At 47.3% G+C, this 20,405-nt stretch overlaps 1 protein-coding gene across 4 annotated transcripts in view; it reads right to left on the bottom strand.

Moving 5' to 3' along the window:
• Positions 1-20,405, bottom strand: part of LOC134345890 (disintegrin and metalloproteinase domain-containing protein 12-like) — a 221,200-nt gene that overhangs the window by 17,823 nt on the left and 182,972 nt on the right. For all 4 annotated transcript variants that reach the window (XM_063047227.1, XM_063047228.1, XM_063047229.1 and 1 more), the window contains 6 exons: positions 16,811-17,003; positions 13,831-13,908; positions 8,944-9,058; positions 7,647-7,730; positions 3,878-4,034; positions 258-314 (listed from right to left, as the gene is read on the bottom strand). In XM_063047227.1, the coding sequence (XP_062903297.1) occupies positions 258-314; positions 3,878-4,034; positions 7,647-7,730; positions 8,944-9,058; positions 13,831-13,908; positions 16,811-17,003 (684 nt within the window). The remainder of the gene's footprint in view (positions 1-257; positions 315-3,877; positions 4,035-7,646; positions 7,731-8,943; positions 9,059-13,830; positions 13,909-16,810; positions 17,004-20,405) is intronic.

The following is a 20,405-nucleotide window of genomic DNA, read 5'->3' as shown; positions in this document are numbered from 1 at the left end:
TTACTCCCCATGTATATGAAATAAAATCAATTCAATTCAAATGACAGATATGGCAGCTGTTGGCCAGCACGCAAGATCAATGTGGGGAGGGATTCGAGGGTCTGAGGGGAATGGGAGTCCATGGTGGAATTATGCTGGAACTGGAGGCAATCGCCAAGGTGATCAGCTGAATGCAGAGACCGGCGGGGCGGACGGGAGAGTCTGGAGACCGGCGGGGCGGACGGGAGAGATAGATATGAGAGAGTTTGACATGGTACCTGTGTTGGTGAACGCTCTGAGAGTCAGACACAAATACAAAGGTGTTCTCCGAAGTCCTGAGAAAGAAAAGTTTCAGTCACCGGTGATGGAGATTACTCGTCCCATTGAGCATAGTAAATGCTGTGCTCTAGGCAATGGCCCTCCCTGTCCCCAGCTCTGGTGAAACCATCCCACAGACAAGTGAATTTATCTTTCCTCAACTCCACCCATTGACTAATCAAGAACCTTTCAACCTGCACTCTACATATACCCAATGACTTGACCTCCACAGAAGCAATGAAATCCACAGATTGACCACCCTGTTGTTTAAGAAATTCCTCCTTACCTCTGTTCTACTCTGAGGCTGTGTCCTCTGGTTCAAGAATTCCCCACTATAGGAAACATCCTCTCCACATCCACTCTATCTAGGAGTTTCAATATTTGGTAAATAGAATGAAGTACAATGGACACTGCGATTCATGAGGGCGAGAGAGTTGACTGCAGGGAGCAGGCAGACCCTGGGGTTATGTAGAATTAGTGATCGGCGAGGGAAAAGAGGGTGGTGACTAGGGGTGAGGCTGGTATGAGGATTTACAAGGTAGTGCTGTAGACAGTCCTTATCGAACAGGATTGGGCATTTGTTGCTTTAAAAATCAGTCAACAAGGTGGTGTGACTGGACATCAAACAAGGCAATGCAGGAACTCTGAGGCTCAGGCAGCATCTATGGAAGGAAATGGACAGTCAAAATTTCAGGTCAAGAAATGTATGGGGAGTGTCACTGGCTCTGGAACGGAACTCACTGGATTTTGGAAGAATGAGGGGAGATCTCATTAAAACCTATTGAATATTAAAAGGCCTAGATAGAGTGGACATGGAGAGGATGTTTCCAACGGTGGGAGAATCTAGGACTCGAGGGCACAGCCTCAGAATAAAGGGTAGTGAATCTGTGAATGCATTGCTACAGACGGCTGTGGAGGCCAAGTCATTGAGTACATTTAAAGCCGAAGTTGATAGATTCTTGATTAGTCAGGGTGTCAAAGCTTACTGGGAGAAGGCAGAGGGATGGGGAAGATAGAGTCGATAAATCAGCCATGATGGAATGGTGGAGCAGACTCGATGGGTCGAATGGCCTAATTCTGCTCTTAAGTCTTATGGTCAAGATGCTTGATAAGGACAGGATATGGAGATAACATGGAAAAGGAGGATGAAAAGGAAATTATTATTTGAACACCGTAAGGCTACAAAGGTTGTGACGCAAAGGACCTGAAGTTCTAGTGTTCAGCAGGTAACGAGGATGGGGAGCGGAACATGGGCCTCTGATACAGGGGGCAGAGGAGAACAAATTGGACAGCTCTGTAGCAGTGCTGAAACCACACCTGGAGTACGTAGTGTGGACAGTTTTATAGGCATCCGTTAGTCTCGTGAGACCATGGATTTGCGCCTTGGAAGGTTTCCAGGGTGCAGGCCTGGGCAAGGTTGTATGGAAGACCAGCAGTTGCCCATGCTGCAAGTCTCCCCTCTCCACGCCACTGATGTTGTCCAAGGCATTAGGGCCGATACAGCTTGGCACCGGTGTCATCGCAGGGCAATGTGTGGTTAAGTGCCTTGCTCAAGGACACAACACGCTGCCTCAACTGAGGCTCGAACTCACAACCTTCAGATCACTAGACCGACGCCTTAACCACTTGGCCACATGCCAACACAGTTTTGGTCTCTGGTTAAAGATGGGTGTACCTGGAGTCAGTGGAGAAGGGTCACAGGGATGTTCCTGCTTCTGGGAAGATAGATGAACAAGCCAATGTTCATAGAGTTTGGACACTACAGCACAGAAGCCGGCCCTTTGGCCCATCTAGTCTGTGCTAAACCATTAATTTGCCTCATCCTATCGACCTGCACCTGGACCATAGCCCTCTATATGCCCCCATCCATGTACATATCCAAATTTCTCTTAAATATTGAAACCAGCATCCACCACTTGTGATGGCAGCTCATTCCCCGCTGTCACCACTCTGAGTGGAGAAATCCCTCCTCAGCTTCCTCTCAAATACTTCACCTTTCACCCTTAACCCATAATCTCTAATTCTACTCTCATCCGACCTTAGTGCAAAAAGCCTGCTTACCTTTATCCTCACTATACCCCTCATAATTTTGTATACCTATCAAATCTCCCCTCATTCTCCAACACTCCAGGGAATAAAGTCCAAACCCGTTAGGGGCATTGATCGTGTGGATAGTCAGAGGCTTTTCCCCAGGGCTGAAATGGCTAGCACAAGAGGGCACAGTTTAAGGTGCTTGGATGTAGATACAGAGGAGATGTCAGAGGTAAGTTTTTTTTTTATTATTAAATGCAGAGAGTGGTCAGTTCATGGAATGGGCTGCCGGCAACAGTGGTGGAGGCGGATACGATAAGGTCTTTGCAGAGACTCCTGGACAGGTACATGGAGCTTAGGAATTACCTAGTCTTACCCATAGGCCTCTATTTTTCTAAGGTAAGGACATGTTCGGCACAACTTTGTGGGCTGAAAGGCCTGTATTGTGCTGTACGTTTTTTATGTTTCTATGTTTGTAACCTTTCCCCATGACTCAGGTTCTCAAGTCCTGGCAATGACCCTGTAAATTTTCTCTGCACTCTTTCAATCTTATTTACATCTTTCCTATAGGTAGTTGACCAAAACAGCACACAATACTCCAGATTAGACTTCACCAACATCTCATACATTTTCAAAATAACGTCCCATCTCCTGTACTCAATACACTGATCTATGAAGGTCAATGTACCAAAGGCTTTCTTTATGACCCTATCTACCTATTTCGCCACCTTCAAGGAATTATGGACCTGTATTTACAGATCCCTCTGCTCTACTGTACTCCTCAGTAACCCACTGTAAGACCTCCCCTGGTTGGTCCTCCCAAAGTGTAACACCTCACACTTGTCTGCATTAAATTCCACCTGCCATTTGTCAGCCCATTTTTCCAGCTGGTCCAGAACCTACTGCAAGCTCTGATAGTCTTGCTGAAGTTTAGGAAAATGTAAGCTGACTTCACTGAAACTTTAGATCCTGACAGACTGACAGGGGTGGAGAGGAGTATTGCTGAGAGGATGTTTCTCCCAGTTGGGTAGGACAGTTTCAGAAGGACGATTCACCCATCAGAGCAAGATGAGAAATTTCTCTGAGGTGAATACTCTCCTCCCTGGAGATGTGTGGAGGCAGAGTGACAGGACGATTTCAAGGTGGACACCACAAGGTTGGACCAATCATGTTCTTATCGAATGAAATAAAATCATACTCCATTTCCCAATGAAGCAAACCCTGCTCCAATCCCCCCCGCCCCTTCCCTAGTCTTTGCATTGGCCTTTCTGCAGATCTGGTTTTGTTCCCCTGCCCTTGGTCCTGTACCTGGGACCCCCAGGTCCCGATGCCAACCCTCTCAGTCTCTGTTCTCCACAACTCTCCCGGCCCCTAAATCCCTGTTCCTATCCCTCCTGTCCCACGCCTGGTCTCGACCCTCCTGTCTCACCCCAGGTCCTGCTCCCTCCTGCACCCCATCTATCCAAGTCCCAGCCCCACCCGAGCCAGAATGCTGCCCACATGCCCACTCTGCTCACGACCCGACAGTTCCAGCCCGTGAGCTTCGTACCTCGTTGCTCCCGCTGGATGAGAGGGAGCTGTCGCACTGGTGCGCTTGAATATCGTCACCTTCTTCTTCAGAATGCACACGATGGCGAAACCGATGGCGATTAGCATCATGAGCGGCACCAACACAGCAGGGAGCACTGTGGACGTCTGGAACTTAGCTACAGAGTGGAGAGAGATGGAGAGAGGTGGGACCACCAGACAAAACAGGATCATGTCCAACACATATGGGAAGAGTCAGGGGCAGGTTTGGGTGGCCGTGGGCCTGTGGGCATGGGGTACCGCAAGGTAGAGCTGTTGACAACATGGAGGGCAGAGGCCTCAGTGTGTTGGTGGTGTGCTGAGAGAGCAGGTGGCGTTGAATCCTGTCTGACATGATGCATTCTCAGGTATCAATGGCACCATGAAAGACAGGGTCCCCGAGAGTACTGATGAATGGAGGCACCTTGGTGTGCAAGTCCAAAGGCCCACGAAGACCATAAGAGATAGGAGCAGAATGAGGCCAATTTAGCCCAGTAAGTCTATCCTCCATTTCACAATGGTTGATCAATTTTTCCCTCTAAACCCCATTTTCCAGCATTCGCTCCACAATCTTTTTTGCTGTGACTAATCAAGAACCTATCAACCTCCGGCTTAAATACACCCAGTGACCTGGCCTCCAGAGCCACCTGTGCCAAAAACTCCACAGCTTCATCTCCCTCTGGCTAAAGAAATTCCTCTTCATCTCCATTCTAAATGGACATCCTTCTATTGTGAAGCTGTGCCCTTTGATCCTAGACTCCACTGTTGAAAACATCCTATCCACATCCACTCTATCAAGGCCTTTCAATATTCAATAGGTTTCAATGAAATCCCTTTATTCTTCTAAATCCCGGAGAGTAAAGGCCCACAGCTTCCGATCGCTCCTCATATGATAAACCCAGAATCATTCTCATGAACCTTGTCTGGACCCTCTCCAGTGTCAGCACAACCATTCTTAGATAAGGGGCACAAAACTGCTCACAAAACTTCAAGTGCAGTCTCGCCAGTGCTTTATAAAGTCTCAACAATACATCCTTGCTTTTATACTCCAGTTCTCAAAAAGAATGCCAACACTGCATTTGCCTTCCTCACCACCAATTCAACTTGCAAGTTAACCTTTAGGGAATCCTGTATGAGGACACCCAAATCCCTTTGCACCTTGGATTTTAAATTTTCTCCCCATTTTGGAAATAGTCTATGCTTTTATTGCTTCTACCAAAGTGCATGACCATTTCCTTCCCAACACTGCATTCCATCTGCCGTCCATAAACCTGGCCACAAAGCCATCGAAGCTGTCATCCAAATCATTGACATATAATGAAAAAAGAGGCAGTCCCAAACAGGCATTCCATAATTTGTAGATCTAAGATCAAATTTGTGCAGCAAGGACTGGGGAGGAGGAGTTGGGTTGAGAAGGCCATTCTAGTAGGGATCAAAAGATCAGGTTAAAGGCTGTTGTGGCCAGAACACTCAACAATCTGCAACAGAGTGACGTAGAGGAGAGATGTCACTTTGGGCATGTTGAAATTGGGGAAGCAAAGAGGAGAGGGGAGGTCAGAGTGATGAGAGAGTGAGGGGACTGGGAGATTTTGAGTAACGAGAGAGGAGAGGGGAGGTCAGAATGACAAGGGAGTGAGGAGACTGGGAGATTTTGGGGAAGCAGAGAGGAAAGGGGAGGTGAGAGTGATGAGGGAGTGAGGGGACTGGGAGATTTTGGGTAATGAGAGAGGAGAGGGGAGGTCAGAGTGACGAGGGAGTGAGGGGACTGAGATTTTGGGGAACGAGAGAGGAGGGGGAGGTCAGAGTGACGAGGGAGTGAGTGGACTGGGAGGTGTTGGGGAAGCAGAGAGGTCAGAGTGTTGAGGGAGTGAGGGGACTGGGAGGTGTTGGGGAACGAGAGAGGAGAGGGGAGGTCAGAGTGATGAGGGAGCGAGGGGGAGGTTTTGGGGAAGCAGAGAGGAGAGGGGAGGTCAGAGTGATGAGGGAGTGAGGGGAGTGAGAGGTGTTGGGGAACCAGAGAGGAGAGGGGAGGTCAGAGTGACGAGAGATTGAGGAGAGCAGGAGGTGTTGGGGAATGAGAGAGGAGAGGGGAGGTCAGAGTGACTAGGGAGTGAGGGGACTGGGAGGTGTTGGGGAACGAGAGAGGAGAGGGGAGGTCAGAGTGATGAGGGAGTGAGGGGACTGGGAGGTTTTGGGGAAGCAGAGAGGAGAGGGGAGGTCAGAGTGAAGAGGGATTGAGGGGACTGAGATTTTGGGGAACGAGAGAGGAGAGGGGAGGTCAGAGTGACGAGAGATTGAAGAGAGTGGGAGGTATTGGGAAAGCAGAGAGGAGGGGGAGTTAAGAGTAATGAGGGAGTGAGGGGACTGGGAGGTGTTGGGAAATGAGAGAGGAGGTCAGAGTGATGAGGGAGTGAGGGGACTGGGAGGCGTTGTGGAACGAGAGAGGAGGGGGAGGTCAGAGTGATGAGGGATTGAGGGGACTGGGAGGTTTTGGGGAAGCAGAGAGGAGAGGGGAGGTCAGAATGACGAGGGATTGAGGAGAGTGGGAGGTTTTGGGGAAGCAGAGAGGAGAGGGGAGGTCAGAGTGACGAGGAAGTGAGGGGACTGGGAGGTTTTGGGGAAGCAGAGAGGAGAGGGGAGGTCAGAGTGACAAGGGAGTGAAGGGACTGGGAGGGGATATGAAACTGGAGGTCTGTTATTGTGGTGTTGTACAGGGATTTGTGCTGGGACGTCTGCTGTTTGTGATGTATATAAATGACCTGGATGAAAATGTAGATGGGAGGGTTAGTAAGTTTGTGGATGACACCAAGATCAGTGGAGCTGTGGACAGTGTAGAAGACTGGCAAAGAATATAGCATGATATAGATTACTTGCGGATATGGGCTGAGAAATGGCAGATGGAGTTTCACCCAGGTAAATTTGAGGTTTTATGCCGTGGTAATGCAAAGCAAGGGGACAGTACACTGTTAAGGGCAAGGTCCTGAATGGGGTCACTGAGCAGTCAGATCTCAGGGTCCAAGTTCATAGTTCCTCGAAAGTGGCTACTCAGGACTATTACAGATTGTCAGGTATCATGTCGTGACCATCACTGAATCGTGGCTGAAGGATGGTTGTAGTTGGGAGCTGAATGTCCAAGGTTACACGTTATATCAGAGGGAAAGGAAAGTAGACAGAGGGGGTGGTGTGGCTCTATTGGTAAAGAAAGGCATCAAATCAGCAGCTATATAGGACCCTGGTCAGACTCCACTTGGAGTACTGTTCTCTTTTCTGGTCGCCTCACCACAGGAAGGATGTGGAAACCATAGAAAGGGTGCAGAGGAGATTTACAAGGATGTTGCCTGGATTGGGGAGTATGCCTCATGAAAATAGGTTGAGTGAACTCAGACTTTTCCCCCTGGAGCGACTGAGGATAAGAGGTGACCTGATAGAGGTGTACAAGATAATGAGAGGCATTGATCGTGTGGATAGTCAGAGGCTTTTTCCAAGGGCTGAAATGGCTAGCATGAGAGGGCACAGTTTTAAGGTGCTGGGGAGTAGGTACAGAGGAGATGTCGGGGTAAGTTTTTTTTACAGCACATCCCTTCCCACTTCCACTGTCTCCACACAAACCCCACGGCTGCTTAACGCTCTGTTATCTGTGAGTAGCAGCGAGCCAAGCACAGCCATCATTTCACATGCATCTCACGGTAAAACTATCAATTGTGTTGTTGAGGGGTTGAGGGGTTGAGGGGTTTTGCAGAAACCTTTCCTACCTGGAGACCCGTTGTCCTTTTGGTGAAGCTCGGTGGTGGATCTTGCAGCTGTCTCTGACACCTGATCTGGTTCAGCTGTGAAAACTGATGGACAAACATTCCAGGTAAATGAAGGGGCCACTGTTCGTTCCTCAGAACCTCTAATCCCCTGGGAGAAGGAGGAGGTGATGGATAGAAACTACAGGGAGGAAGTCATTCTTAAGTTGCAGAAGGTTAAGTACCTGTATCACTGTCAGGAGAGCAATAGGGAATAGGTAGCCAGTGCAGACTACACCTGTGGCCATTCCTCTCAATAATAAGTATACTGCTTTGAATACTGTTGATTGGGACAACCTACCAGGGGGGCCCCACAGTGTCCGGGTCTCCAGCACTGTCCAGGGGGGGAGAAGAGGACTGTGTGGTGATAGGAGATTCTATAGTTAGAGTAGACATGTGATTTTGTGTACATGAAAGTACATAAAAGGACTAGAATATAAAAGCAAGTTTATAACATTGAGAATGTAAGCACTGGTGAGACCGCACTTGGATTACTGAGAGTAGTTTTGGTCCTTATCTAAGAAAGGAAGTGCTGACATTAGAGACGGTCTAGAGGAGGTTCTTGAGAATGATTCTGGGAATAAAAGAGTTAACGTAGGTGGGATGTTTGATGGTTCAGGCCCTATGCTCACCGGAACTTATTGAAACCTATCCAATATTGAAAGGCTTAAAATGTGGAGAGGATGTTTCCTGCAATGGGAGAGTTTAGGACCAAAGGACACGGCCTCAAAACGGAGGGATGTCCATTTAGAACAGAGAGGAGGAGGGATTTCTTTAGCCAGGGGATAATGAATCTGTGGGATTCATTGCCACAGATGGCTGTGGATGACAGGTCGTTGAGGTTGATAGGTTCTTGATTAACCAAGGTGTGAAAGATCACTGGGTGAAGGCATGAGAATGGGGTTGAGAGGAAACATAGATCAGCCATGATGGAATGGTGGAGCAGACTCAATGGGCCGAATGGCCTAATTCTGCTCCTTTATCTCACTGTGATATCATTTAGAGGGATATGGGCCAAAGGAAAGAGGATGGGCTTACGTCAGAATGGTTGGCATGGATGGGGTGGGTTGAATGTTCCCACACTATATGACTGGTTGCCAGTCTCTCCCCAGTGGAGAGCTGATGGTGGTGAGCCACACAAAGACCACCACAGAGTGCAGAAATAATCATCGCTCAGGGCACAAGGACATTTCTGCCGCTGTCCTTGTGAATGTAAATGGATCATATTCCTTTCCATCTCTGCCACACGTTTGTTTTATACCTTTTTGTACATCTTTCACAGGCCCACTGTCAACACTACCTCCTACCCCACTGGAGTTGCAATAAGGCGGCGCCCAGCCATCGTCACAGAAACAGTTGTTGTTATTGTTACAAATCTGAAACAAAACACACCAAAGGATTACACAGGTTCAGTCGCTCGGCATTCAGGATGAAGTAGGAAACTGGATTAGACGTTGGCTCTGTGGGAGAAGCCAGAGAGTGGTACTAGAGGGTTGTCTCTCTGACTGGGGGCCTGTGACCAGTGGAGTGCCGCAGGGATCAGTACAGAGTCCTTCCTTCTTTGTCATCTATATCAGTGATCTGGGTGATAATGTGGTTAAGTGGATCAGCAAATTTGTGGATGTCACCAAGATTGGGAGTCTAGTGGACAGCGAGGAAGACAATCAAAGCTTGCAGCGGTATCTGGACCAGCTGGAGAAAAGGGCTGAGAAATAGCAGATGGAATTTAAGTGTGGGGTGTGGACAAACCAGGGTAGGGTCACATACGATGGGTGTTAGGGCACTGAGGAGTGTGGTAGAACAAAGGGATCCAAGAATACTGGTCCATAATTCATCGAAAGTGGTGTCACAGGTAAAGAGGGTCGTAAAGAAATTTGTGGCACATCAGCCTTCATAAATCTATGTATTGAGTACAGGAGTTGGGATGTTATGTTGAAACTGCATAACACGGTGAGGCCTAATTTGGAGTATTGCATGTAGAATTCACAAACTACTAACCAGAAATGTGAGCAACAGAACTCACTTTGATGGAGCTTATGTCAGAGAATGTACTCAAATCAATACAATATTTAGTTTTTTTTATCCTTGCATTTTTTGACGAAAACAACACAGAAGACATGGATTTGCAGTATCGAAAAATGCAATATGGGCCATTTTGCAGGACCATGGCACTCTGTAACACGGGAGTAGCCTGTACTCTAGATTATTCTCCATGTTTCTGACAGAAAATTGAGGGCACATTTTTAAGAGCAAAAGGCACTGGAGCAGAATAGGCCATTCAGCCCATCCAGTCTGTTCTGCCATTTGATCATGGCTGATCCATTTTCTTCTCAGTCCCATTCTCCTGCCCTTTCCCCATAACCTCTCACACCCTGATTTTTCAACTATATCAACCTCCACCTTCAATACACACAATGGCTTGGCCTCCACAGCCCTCTGTGGCAATTAATTCCACAGATTCACCACCCTCTGGGTAAAGAAAATTCCTCCTCATCTTTGTTCTAACTGGATGTTCCTCTAACCTGAGGCTGTGCCCCTGGTTTTAGACTTCCCCACTGTAGGAAACATTCTCTCCACATCCACTCTATGTAAGCCTTCAACATTGAATTGGTTTCAATGACATTCCCCTTCATTCTTCTAAATTCCAGTGAGTACAGGCCCAGAGCTCTCAAATGCTCCTCATATGATAAGACTTTCAAGCGAGTAACTGAGGGCTGGGAGCAAACCACTGGACAGTTCATGGCCAGGATTACAGGCCCAGTACCACAGGGCTTCCCTGCCCAGGCCTGAAGAGGCGCAGACCAGACGCCTCACTGAATGCCTGAACTGTCTCATTGACTGAATGCCAAGCTCCTTCCCCTATTTTGATCCACTCTCTGTTTAGTACCCTATCTACCTGTGATGCCACCTTCAAGGAATTATGAATCTGTATTCCCAAATCCATCTGTTCTACCTCATTCCTCAATGGCTTACCACTCAGCATGCAAATCCTTCATCCCAAAGTGCACCACCTCGCACTTGTCTGCATTAAATTCAGTCTGCCATTTTTTAACTGGTCAAGATCCTGCTGAAAGCATTGATTGCCTTCTTCGCTGTCCACTAAACCCCCAATCTTGGTGTCATCCGCAAATTTGTTATCCAGTTTTCCATATGATCATCTACGTTATTAATATAGAGGATAAACAGCAATAGGCCCAGCTCCGGTCCCTGCAGCACACCACTACACACGGGCATCCGGTCAGAGAGGCAACCATCCACCACCAGTCTGGCTTCCGCTCAGCCCATGACCAATCCAATTTATTGCTTCATCATCATTATTATGTGCCATCTCGTACGATGTGGGTGACCAGCCGTCTCTAATCTGTGAATAAGCTCTTTCTCTATCCACGACCAGGATTGTTCTTGGCAATTTTTTTTTGCAGAAGTGATTTGCCATTGCATTCTTCTCAGGCATTGTCCTTACCAGATGGGTGACCCTAGCCATTATCAACACTCTTCAGATATTGTCAGCCTGTCATCAGTGGTCGCATAGCCAGGTCTTGTGATTTGCACCAGCTGCTCACACGGCCTCACGTGACCCTGATCGGGGGGACGGGGGGACGGGGGGGGAGGGCTCAGCAGTTGTTGTACCTTTCCCGAGGGTGACCTGCAGGGAAGCACCACCTTACACCTCCTTTGGTAGGGACACAACCCCTCCTTGCCACTACTTCTTGCAAATGGCACTTCACTCTTCAACGAGGGAGAGAGGCAGAAGAAAGGAACTTTTAGGCCAGTAAGTCTGACCTCAATAGTTGGGAAGATGTTGGAATCAATTGTTAAGGATGTGAGCATGTTTCCCTTAAGGGAAATTCTTGCCTGATAAATCTTTGGAATCCTTTGAAGTAATAAGAGGGAGAACAGACAGAGGAGAGTCAGTGCATGTTGTGGACTTGGATTTTCAGAAGGCCTTTTTGACAAGTGCTGCACGTGGGGTTGCTTAACAAGAGCCCGTGGTATTCCAGGAAAGATACAGCATGGATAGAGTATTAGCTGATTGGCAGGAGGCAAAGAGTGGGTAAAAAGGGGGCTTTTTCTGATTGGCTGCTGCTGACTAGTGGTGTTCCACAGGGGTCTGTGTTGGGACCGATTCTTTTTATCTTATATAGTGCCTATAAAAAGTATTCACACCCCTCCTTGGAAGTTTCACATTTTATTGTTATAAAACATTGAATCATAGTGAATTTACGAGGGGTGATTGATAAGTTTGTGGCCTAAGGTAGAAGGAGATGAAGTATACAACTCTCGTTACATGGGCATGCAGTTTAACTCTTTGAGTGAGTATGCAGAAAGTTTGAAGTTAATAATTCTTCTCCTTCTACCTCAGGCCACGAACGTATCAATCACCCCTGATGAGTTATTAACTGATGTGCAAAGCTGATAGAGACCTATCCACACAGACTCAAGGCTGTAATTGCTGCCAAAGGTGCATCTACTATGTACTGATTTGAAGGGGTGAGTAATTATGCAATCAATTATTTTGTGCTAAATAATTGTAATAAATTTAGACCAATTTATAGAAATTTGTTTTCACTTTGACAGGAAAGAGTCTTTTCTGTTGATTCGTGTCAAAAAAGCCAAATTAAATCCACTGTGATTTGAAGTTGTAAAACAATAACACGTGAAAACTTCCGGGGGGGGGGTGGTGAATACTTTTTATAGGCGATGTACAGTATGTCAATGATTTGGATGATGGAATTGATGGCTTAGTGGCCAAGCTGTGGAGGATGTGAAGATGGGTGGAGGGGGTGGTAGTGTTGTGGAGGCACAGTGGCTACAGAAGGACTTAGGAGAATTGGTAAAGAAATAGCAGATGGAATATGGTGTGGGAAAGTGTATGGCCATCTACTTGGGTAGAAAAAGTAAAAGTATAGACTATTTTCTAAATGGAGAGAAAATCAAAAATCTGAGGTGCAAAACGACTTGGGAATCCTTGTGCAGGATTCCCTAAAGGCTACTTTGCAGGTTGCGTCTGTGGTGAGGAAGTCAAATGCAATGTTAGCATTTATTTCAAGAGGACTAGAATATAAAAGCAAGGATGCACATTTGAAAAGTTATAAGGCACTAGAGATGCCTCATTTAAGAGTGTTGTGAGCATTTTTGGGCCCCTTATCTGAGAAAGGATGTGCTGACGTTGGAGAGGGTTCAAAGGAGATTCACAAGAATGATTCTGTGATTAAAAAGGCTCATCACATGAAGAGTTTTTGATGGCTCTGGCCCTGTACTCACTGGAAATGAGAAGACTGAGGAGGGGGATGTCATGGAAACCTATAGAATGTTGAAAGGCCTTGGCAGAGAGGATGTGGAGAGGTTGTTTCCTATGTTGGGAGAGTCTCGGACCAGAGGACACAGCCTCAGAATGGAGGATGGTTCTTTCAGAACGGAGATGAGGAGGGATTTCTTTAGCCAGAGAGTGGTGAATCTGTGGAATTCCTTGCCACAGGCAGCTGTGGAGGCCAAGTTATTAGGTATATTTAAGGCAGAGTTTGATAGAATCTTAATTAGTCAGTGAATGAAGGGATACAGGGAGAGGGCAGGAGACTGGCGGCCAGAAGTGAAATGGACCAGCCATGATGAAATGGCTGAGCAGACTCAAACGGCCCACTAGCCAGATTTTGCTCAATATCTTGTCACCCCACACTCATTGTGTGACGTATTGAAAGCAACTTTCCACTACTCAGTCGACTTGCAGTCGAAAATGTGGACTGACATTTCGGAATGAGATTGGGAAGTAGGGTGGCCACCGGGAAATCCTGCCTCTCGTGGCGAATGAAGTAAGCCAGTCCACCAATCTATGTTGGGTGTCATGGATGTTGAGGAGGCTGTAGTGGAAAGATTGGATACAAGAAACAATCCCAACAGATTGGTTACTGGTCTTACAACCGCTGGTAATGGTTTAACCTTACCAACCAACAAAATCCTTCAGCACCTTCAACACCTCTGTCCAATCTCCCTTTGCCTTCTCTACTAACAGCTGCCATCTGTCTATAGCCACCCTTTATCCCCAGTAATTCTCTGTCACAATCTTTCAAATCCCTTCTGAAATGCTGGTGCACAGGGCAATGCTTACAAAGGTGACGGTACAAGAGAGGAAGTAAGAGTGATATCATACCCCCCTGTTGTTACAGGTGCTGTCACAGCCTTCCACGTCAAACACTGCCACATTCTGGCACTTCCCATCCAAGCATGCCTGTGAACAGAAAAGAGGATGTTAGTGTATCACAGTGTCCGTGTCATTAGCTTTAGTTCAGAAACGCCTACAATGGGATGGGGTCAAACCCGGGCATCCATGAGGCCAATCAGAAAGTGCCATCCGCTGCCCTCTATTCTACTCGCAGTACACTGATGCTGCATGCGCAGACTCCGCTCTGACCCCAGCTGCAAGTTTTCAGATGATACCACCATTGTGGGTCAAATCTCAAATAACGATGGGTCAGAGTGCAGGAAGGAGAAAGAGAGTTCGGTGACTTGGTGTCACGACAACATTTCCCCCAATGTCAGCAAGGGAGCTAATCATTGCCTTCAGAAAGGGGATCGGTGCACATTCCTATTTACCACAATGGCGTTGAGGTTGAAAGAGTTAATGGATCCATGTTCCTCAGAGTAAACCGTGAGGTACTGGAGCAGAATTAGGCAATTTGGCCCACTGAGTCTGCTCCACCATTTCATCATGGCCAATCCAATTTTCCTCTCAACCCCAATCTCCTGCCTCCTCTACGTATCATTTGGATAGGTATAATATGATTAGGAATAGTCAGCATGGCTTTGTCAAGGGCAGGTCGTGCCTTACGAGCCTGATTGAAATTTTTGAGGATGTGACTAACACATTGATGAAGGAAGAGCAGTAGATGTAGTGTATATAGATTTCAGCAAGGCATTTGATAAGGTACCCCATGCCAGGCTTATTGAGAAAGTAAGGAGGCATGGGATCCAAGGGGACATTGCTTTGTGGATCCAGAACTGGCTTGCTCACAGAAGGCAAAGAGTGGTTGTAGACAGGTCATATTCTGCATGGAGGCTGGTCACCAGTGGAGTGCCTGGGGGATCTGTTCTGGGACCCCTACTCTTTGTGATTTTTATAAATGACCTGGATGAGGAAGTGGAGGGATGGGTCAGTAAGTTTGCTGATGACACAAAGGTTGGAGGTGTTGTGGATAGTGTGGAGGGCTGTCAGAGGTTACAGCTGGACATCGGTAGGATGCAAAACTGGCTGAGAAGTGGCAGATGGAGTTCAACCCAGATAAGTGTGAAGTGGTTCATTTGATAGGAATGGGCTGGCGGCAACGGTGGTGGAGGCGGATTCGATAGGGTCTTTTAAGAGACATTTAGGTAGGTACATGGAGCTTAGTAAAATTGAGTGCTATAGGTAAGCCTAGTAATTTCTAAGGTAGGGACATGTTCGGAAACTTTGTGGCTGAAGGGCCTGTATTGTTCTGTAGGTTTTCTATGTTCTATGTATCCCTTCATGCACTGGCCAATCAAGAATCTATCAACCTCTGTCACAAAAATATCTAAAGACTTGGCCTCCACAGCTGCCTGTGGCAAAGGATTCCACATATTCACTCATCTCCATTCTAAAAAGACACCCCTCCGTTTTGAGGCTGTGTTGTCTGGTCTTACACTCTCCCACCACAGGAAACATCCTCTCCACATCCACTCCATGACGGCCTTTCACCATTCGATAGGTTTCAGTGAGGTCACCCCTCAATCTTCTGAATTCTAGTGAATACAGGCCCAGAGCTCATCAAATGCTTTCCATATTACAAGACGTTCAATCCTGGAATCATTTTCATGAACTTCCTTTGAACCCTCTCCAGTTTCAGCACATCCTTTCGAAGATAAGAGGCTCAAAACTGCTCACAATATTCCAGGTGAGGCCTCACCAGTGCTTTATAAAGTCTCAACTTTACATCCTTGCGTTTATATTCTAGTCCTCTTGAAATGAATGCTAACATTGCATTTGCCTTCCTCACCATAGACTCAACCTGTAAATTAACCTTCTGGGAATCCTGCAGAAGGACTCCCAAGTCCCTTTGCATCTCAGTTTCTTTTTGTACTTGCTCTCCATTCAGAAAATCGTCAACCCTTTCATTTCTTCTGGCTCAGTGCATGACCATACACTTCCTGACTCTGTATTCCACCTGACATCTCTGCCCATTCTCCTAAGTCACTACTTCCTCAATACTACCTGCCCCTCCACTCATCTTTGTGTCGTCTGCAAACTTTGCAACAAAGCCACTAATTCCATCACGCAAACCATTGACATATAAAGTAAAAAGAATCGGTCCCGACACAGAACCCTGTGGAGCACCACTAGTCATAGGCAGCCAACCAGAAAAAGCTCCCTTTATTCCCACTCTTTGCCTCCTCCCAATTAGCCACTGTTTTATCCCTGCTAGATTCTTTCCATGGGCTTGTAGCGTGATATGGAGGTATATAGAGGAATTTAAGGTGGGGGCTTATATGGGAGGCAGGGTTTGAGGGTCGGCACAACATTGTGGGCCGAAGGGCCTGTACTGTGCTGTACTATTCTATAAGCGGTCTCATGTGTGGCACCTTGTCAAAGGACTTCTGAATATCCAAGTACGTAACATCAACTGATTCTCCTTTGTCTGTCCTGCTTGTTATTTCTTCAAAGATGTCCAACAGATTTATCAGGCAAGATTTTCCCTTAAGGAAGCTGAGCTGACTCTGGCTTATTTTATCATGTGCCTCCAAGTACATACAGGAGGAGGAATGTCCTCTCTCAGAGAGCTGCGAGAGTGTGGAATGAGCTGCCAGTGAAAGTGGCGGGTCCGGGTTTGGTTTCAACACTTAAGGGAAATTTGGATAGGTATGTGAATGGGGGAAGTCGGATGGCTGTGGTCCAGGTGCTGGTGGGTGGAGCAAGGTAGACTAATTAATGGTTTGGCATAGACTAGACAGGCTGAAGGGCCTGTTTCTGTACTGGGTGCTGTTTGGGACTGTATTTAGCACTGTTTTGTTTGGGTATGATTGAATGACAATTAAGCTTGAACAAGAAATTGGTCCTTGGGGTATTTGAGGATACAACCCCAGTTTCTGCTCACACCCTGCGATCTACAATCACTTACCTTGCCGATCCCACACTTGGTTCCCTGGTGGACAAGGTCGTCACTATTGGCATCACCTAATGTTGTGAAGATTGCCCGACAGGTATACTTGATGCCTCTGTAAACCAGTGAGCTGGTTACCGTGGTGATGCTTCCTCCTCGCAGCGGAGTTGTGTTTCCACCCTTGCACTGGATCTTTCCACACTGAACGTCCCTGCAGGAGAGATGTTCAGACAATGCAATCACCGTGCGTGCAAGGACGGAGTGGCGCCTTGCTGAGGCCGGGCTAACGTAGTGACTAATGTGGGACAGTTACAAGTCAACACCCTCATTGTAGCCACGTGCAATCCAACAGGCCCATGAAATTCCCCCATTTCTGCTCCCCCCCCCAACCTGTACTGGTGGAACTCAGTAAAACACCTTCCCCCCATCCCTCTGACACATCCACGTGAGTCTCGGTGACCGCTCCCCCCAACTCAGGAACAACCTCACCTCCTCGACACATCAATATGTCTCAGTGACTGTCCCACTGTGGGAACATCTTCACCACCACCACCCCCCCCCCGTGTCCCTGTGACACTCAGTGACCTCTCATTGGGGGCAGCACCCCCACCCACCCCGTGTATCTTGGTGTTCGCTCACTGAGGGCATCTACCCCACCTCCATGTCCCTCTGAGTCTCAGTGACCTCTCACTGGGGAAACACCCCCCACCCTGTATCCCTGTCTGTCTTGGTGACCTCTCACTGAGGGAACCCTCCCCCCACACCCCACCCCTGTGACCCTCTGTGTCTCAGTGACCTCTCACTGAGGAATTCTTCCCAGCTCTCCAATGAATACAAACCCAATCTGTTCTAGTGTTGCTTATAAGCCCATCCTGCATATCTGGGGCCATCTTAGAGACCCTTTCACAGATTGATGCAGCGTTGCAGACCACAGAAACAGCTCCTTCAGTCCACCACACCTGTACTGACAACTGTGTCTATCATACCACTTGCCTACATTAATTCCATCTCCCTCCATCCCTCATTCAGGTACCTATCCTGACACCCCTCAATGCTGTAACTCCTCCCATCTCCACCTCGTACTCTGGCAGCTCACGAGCAAACACTCAGTGTGTGGAAAAAGTTACCCCTCAGATCCCTGACACTGTTTCTGAATGGACTCAATTATATATCTCTCCTTAGATAAGGAGAGCAGGACCGTGACTGCACTTTGGATGTGGTCTCACTAGTGTCTGGATGGATGCAGTAAGATTTGACTACTTTTATTCTCCAAACCCCTTGAGTAAAGGCCAGCTGTCTGTACTGGCTGCCATAGCCGAAGGCTAGCCTTCCGTACCTCAGGGCTCTCTGCAATGAGCCAGTTAACTAGTCCAACACACACAAAATGCTACAGGAACTCAACAGATCAGGCACTGTCTATGAAAAGGAACAAACAGAAAAATATTTCAGGTTGAGATGAAGGTTTTCATCTCGAAACGTCGACTGTTTTTTCTCCTCCATATATGCTGAAATCTTCCGGCATTTAGTGTGCTTTGCTCTGGATTTCCAGCATCTGCAAAATCTCCTGAATGACTAGTCCTGTCTCGTTCCCAATGACTGGTGGAGGTACTGTTTCCTTATCGTTAAACAGGGGAATCGTTGGGAGAAATTCCCCTGATACTTTCAGAAATTAGCCTTCAAGCTGATTTTTGCCACTCTGATTTGCCCAGTATAAATGAGTTTTATTCCTGAGGAGGCTAGTTCACCTCCTCCTATTCCTATCGCCAAGACAACAATTAGGAAAGCTGCCTAACTTTTCAAATAATTTTATTTCCAGCTAATAATTTGATGTTTCTGAACATCGGGGAAGATACTTCCTTTCAACATTATCCTCAGTTTAGAAAGATTCCAAAGCACACTGTGTAATCTAAGGATGTGGAAAGTCCAACCCTATCAGGTATTAACCAATCCCCTTCTTCAAACAAAATTCACCATATCACTCACAGGGCTGACATCACCATGTCTAAATTCCGTTTGTTAAATTGTATGCAGATTCAACTTCCCTAATGTGATTTATACAAAGTACATCTGGGAGAAATCTTCAATATGTAATCACAAACAAGAGAGAATCTGCAGATGCTGGAAATCCAAGCAACGCGCACAGAGTGCTGAAGGAACTCAGCAGGCCAGGCAGCATCTATGGAAAAGAGCAGAGTCGATGTTTCAGCAGGAATCAAGGGTCTCGGCCTTGAACGTCGACTGTACTCTTTTTCCATGGATGCTACCTGGCCTGCTGAGTTCCTCCAGCATTTTGTGAGCATTCATACAGAGTCTGAGTGGGTGAGACATCCCAGCCTTACGGTTTCGGTGGGACAAAAGTCATACACACACACGACGTACGAAACCTGAGCAAGATGGGTTTCTCACCACAGAGTCCAGTGGCTATTAGTGAGGGGCTAACGAGATGGTTTTCCGGAGATGTCCAGTAAAGGGGGGTTTCATTTGCTTGTATTTTAAATAATTCTTATATCAATATAATTGTTTAGAGACTAGAACTAGCGGACATAGCCTCAAGATTCAGGGGAGTAGATCTAGGACAGAGATAAGGAGAAACTGCTTTTCCCAGAGTGTGGTGAATCTGTGAAATTCTCTGCCAAATGAAGCAGTGGACACTACCTCAGTAAATGTATTTAAGCAAAGGTTGGATAGATTTTTACATAGTAGGGAATTAAGGGTTATGGGGAAAAGGCAGGTAGGTGGAGGTGAATCCATAGCCAGTTCAGCCATGATCTTATTGAATGGCAGGGCAGGCTCGACAGGCCAGATGGCTGACTCCTGCTCCTATTTCTTATGTTCTTATGTTGGTATGCTTCCCAGTGACAGCGCTATGTGTATGCAGTTCTTCAGAGTGTTTCCTACTGGCCACAGTGTGTATATGCAGTTGCTCAGTATGTCCCCTAATGGCCACCATGTGTATAATCAGCCAGCACAGCGCGAAAGGTTTAAAAAGACCACCATATCCAGCAGGCAGCATTCAGAGCGGGCAGTGGAGTGAGAGGCGGCAGAATGATAGGGCTTTGGCTCAATGGGCTTGGACGGTAACGGGACAAGTCAGGGTAGGTCTACCGGTGTTATTTGCAGAAAGGAGGAAGTATGTGTATGAGGCCAGTTTTCTGTGCTCGGTGTTGGATATGGGAGGTCCTGGAGTCTCCCAGCCTCCCGGACAGCCATATCTGCACCTGACGTGTCGAGCTGCAGCTCCTAAGGGACCACGTTAGGGTAATGGAGTTACAGCTCGATGACCTTCGTCTGGTCAGGGAGAGTGAGGAGGTGATAGAAAGGAGTTATAGGCAGGTGGTCACACCGGGGCCACGGGAGGCAGACAAGTGGGTCACAGTCAGGAGGGGGAAGGGGGAAGAGTCAGGTACTACAGAGTACCCCTGTGGTTGTACCCCTGAAAAATAAGTACTCCTGTTTGAGTACTGTTGGGGGGACAGTCTACTTGGGGGAAACAACAGTGACCGTGCCTCTGGCACAGAGTCCGGCCCTGTGGCTCAGAAGGGTAGGGAAAGGAAGAGGAAGGCAGTAGTGATAGGGGACTCTATAGTTAGGGGGTCAGACAGGCGATTCTGTG

The sequence above is a fragment of the Mobula hypostoma genome, chromosome 4 (genome assembly GCF_963921235.1).
Source record: "Mobula hypostoma chromosome 4, sMobHyp1.1, whole genome shotgun sequence".
NCBI lineage: Eukaryota > Metazoa > Chordata > Chondrichthyes > Myliobatiformes > Myliobatidae > Mobula > Mobula hypostoma.
The sequence above is the reverse complement of the archived record's forward strand: the minus strand, read 5'-3'. Positions and strand labels throughout refer to the sequence as shown.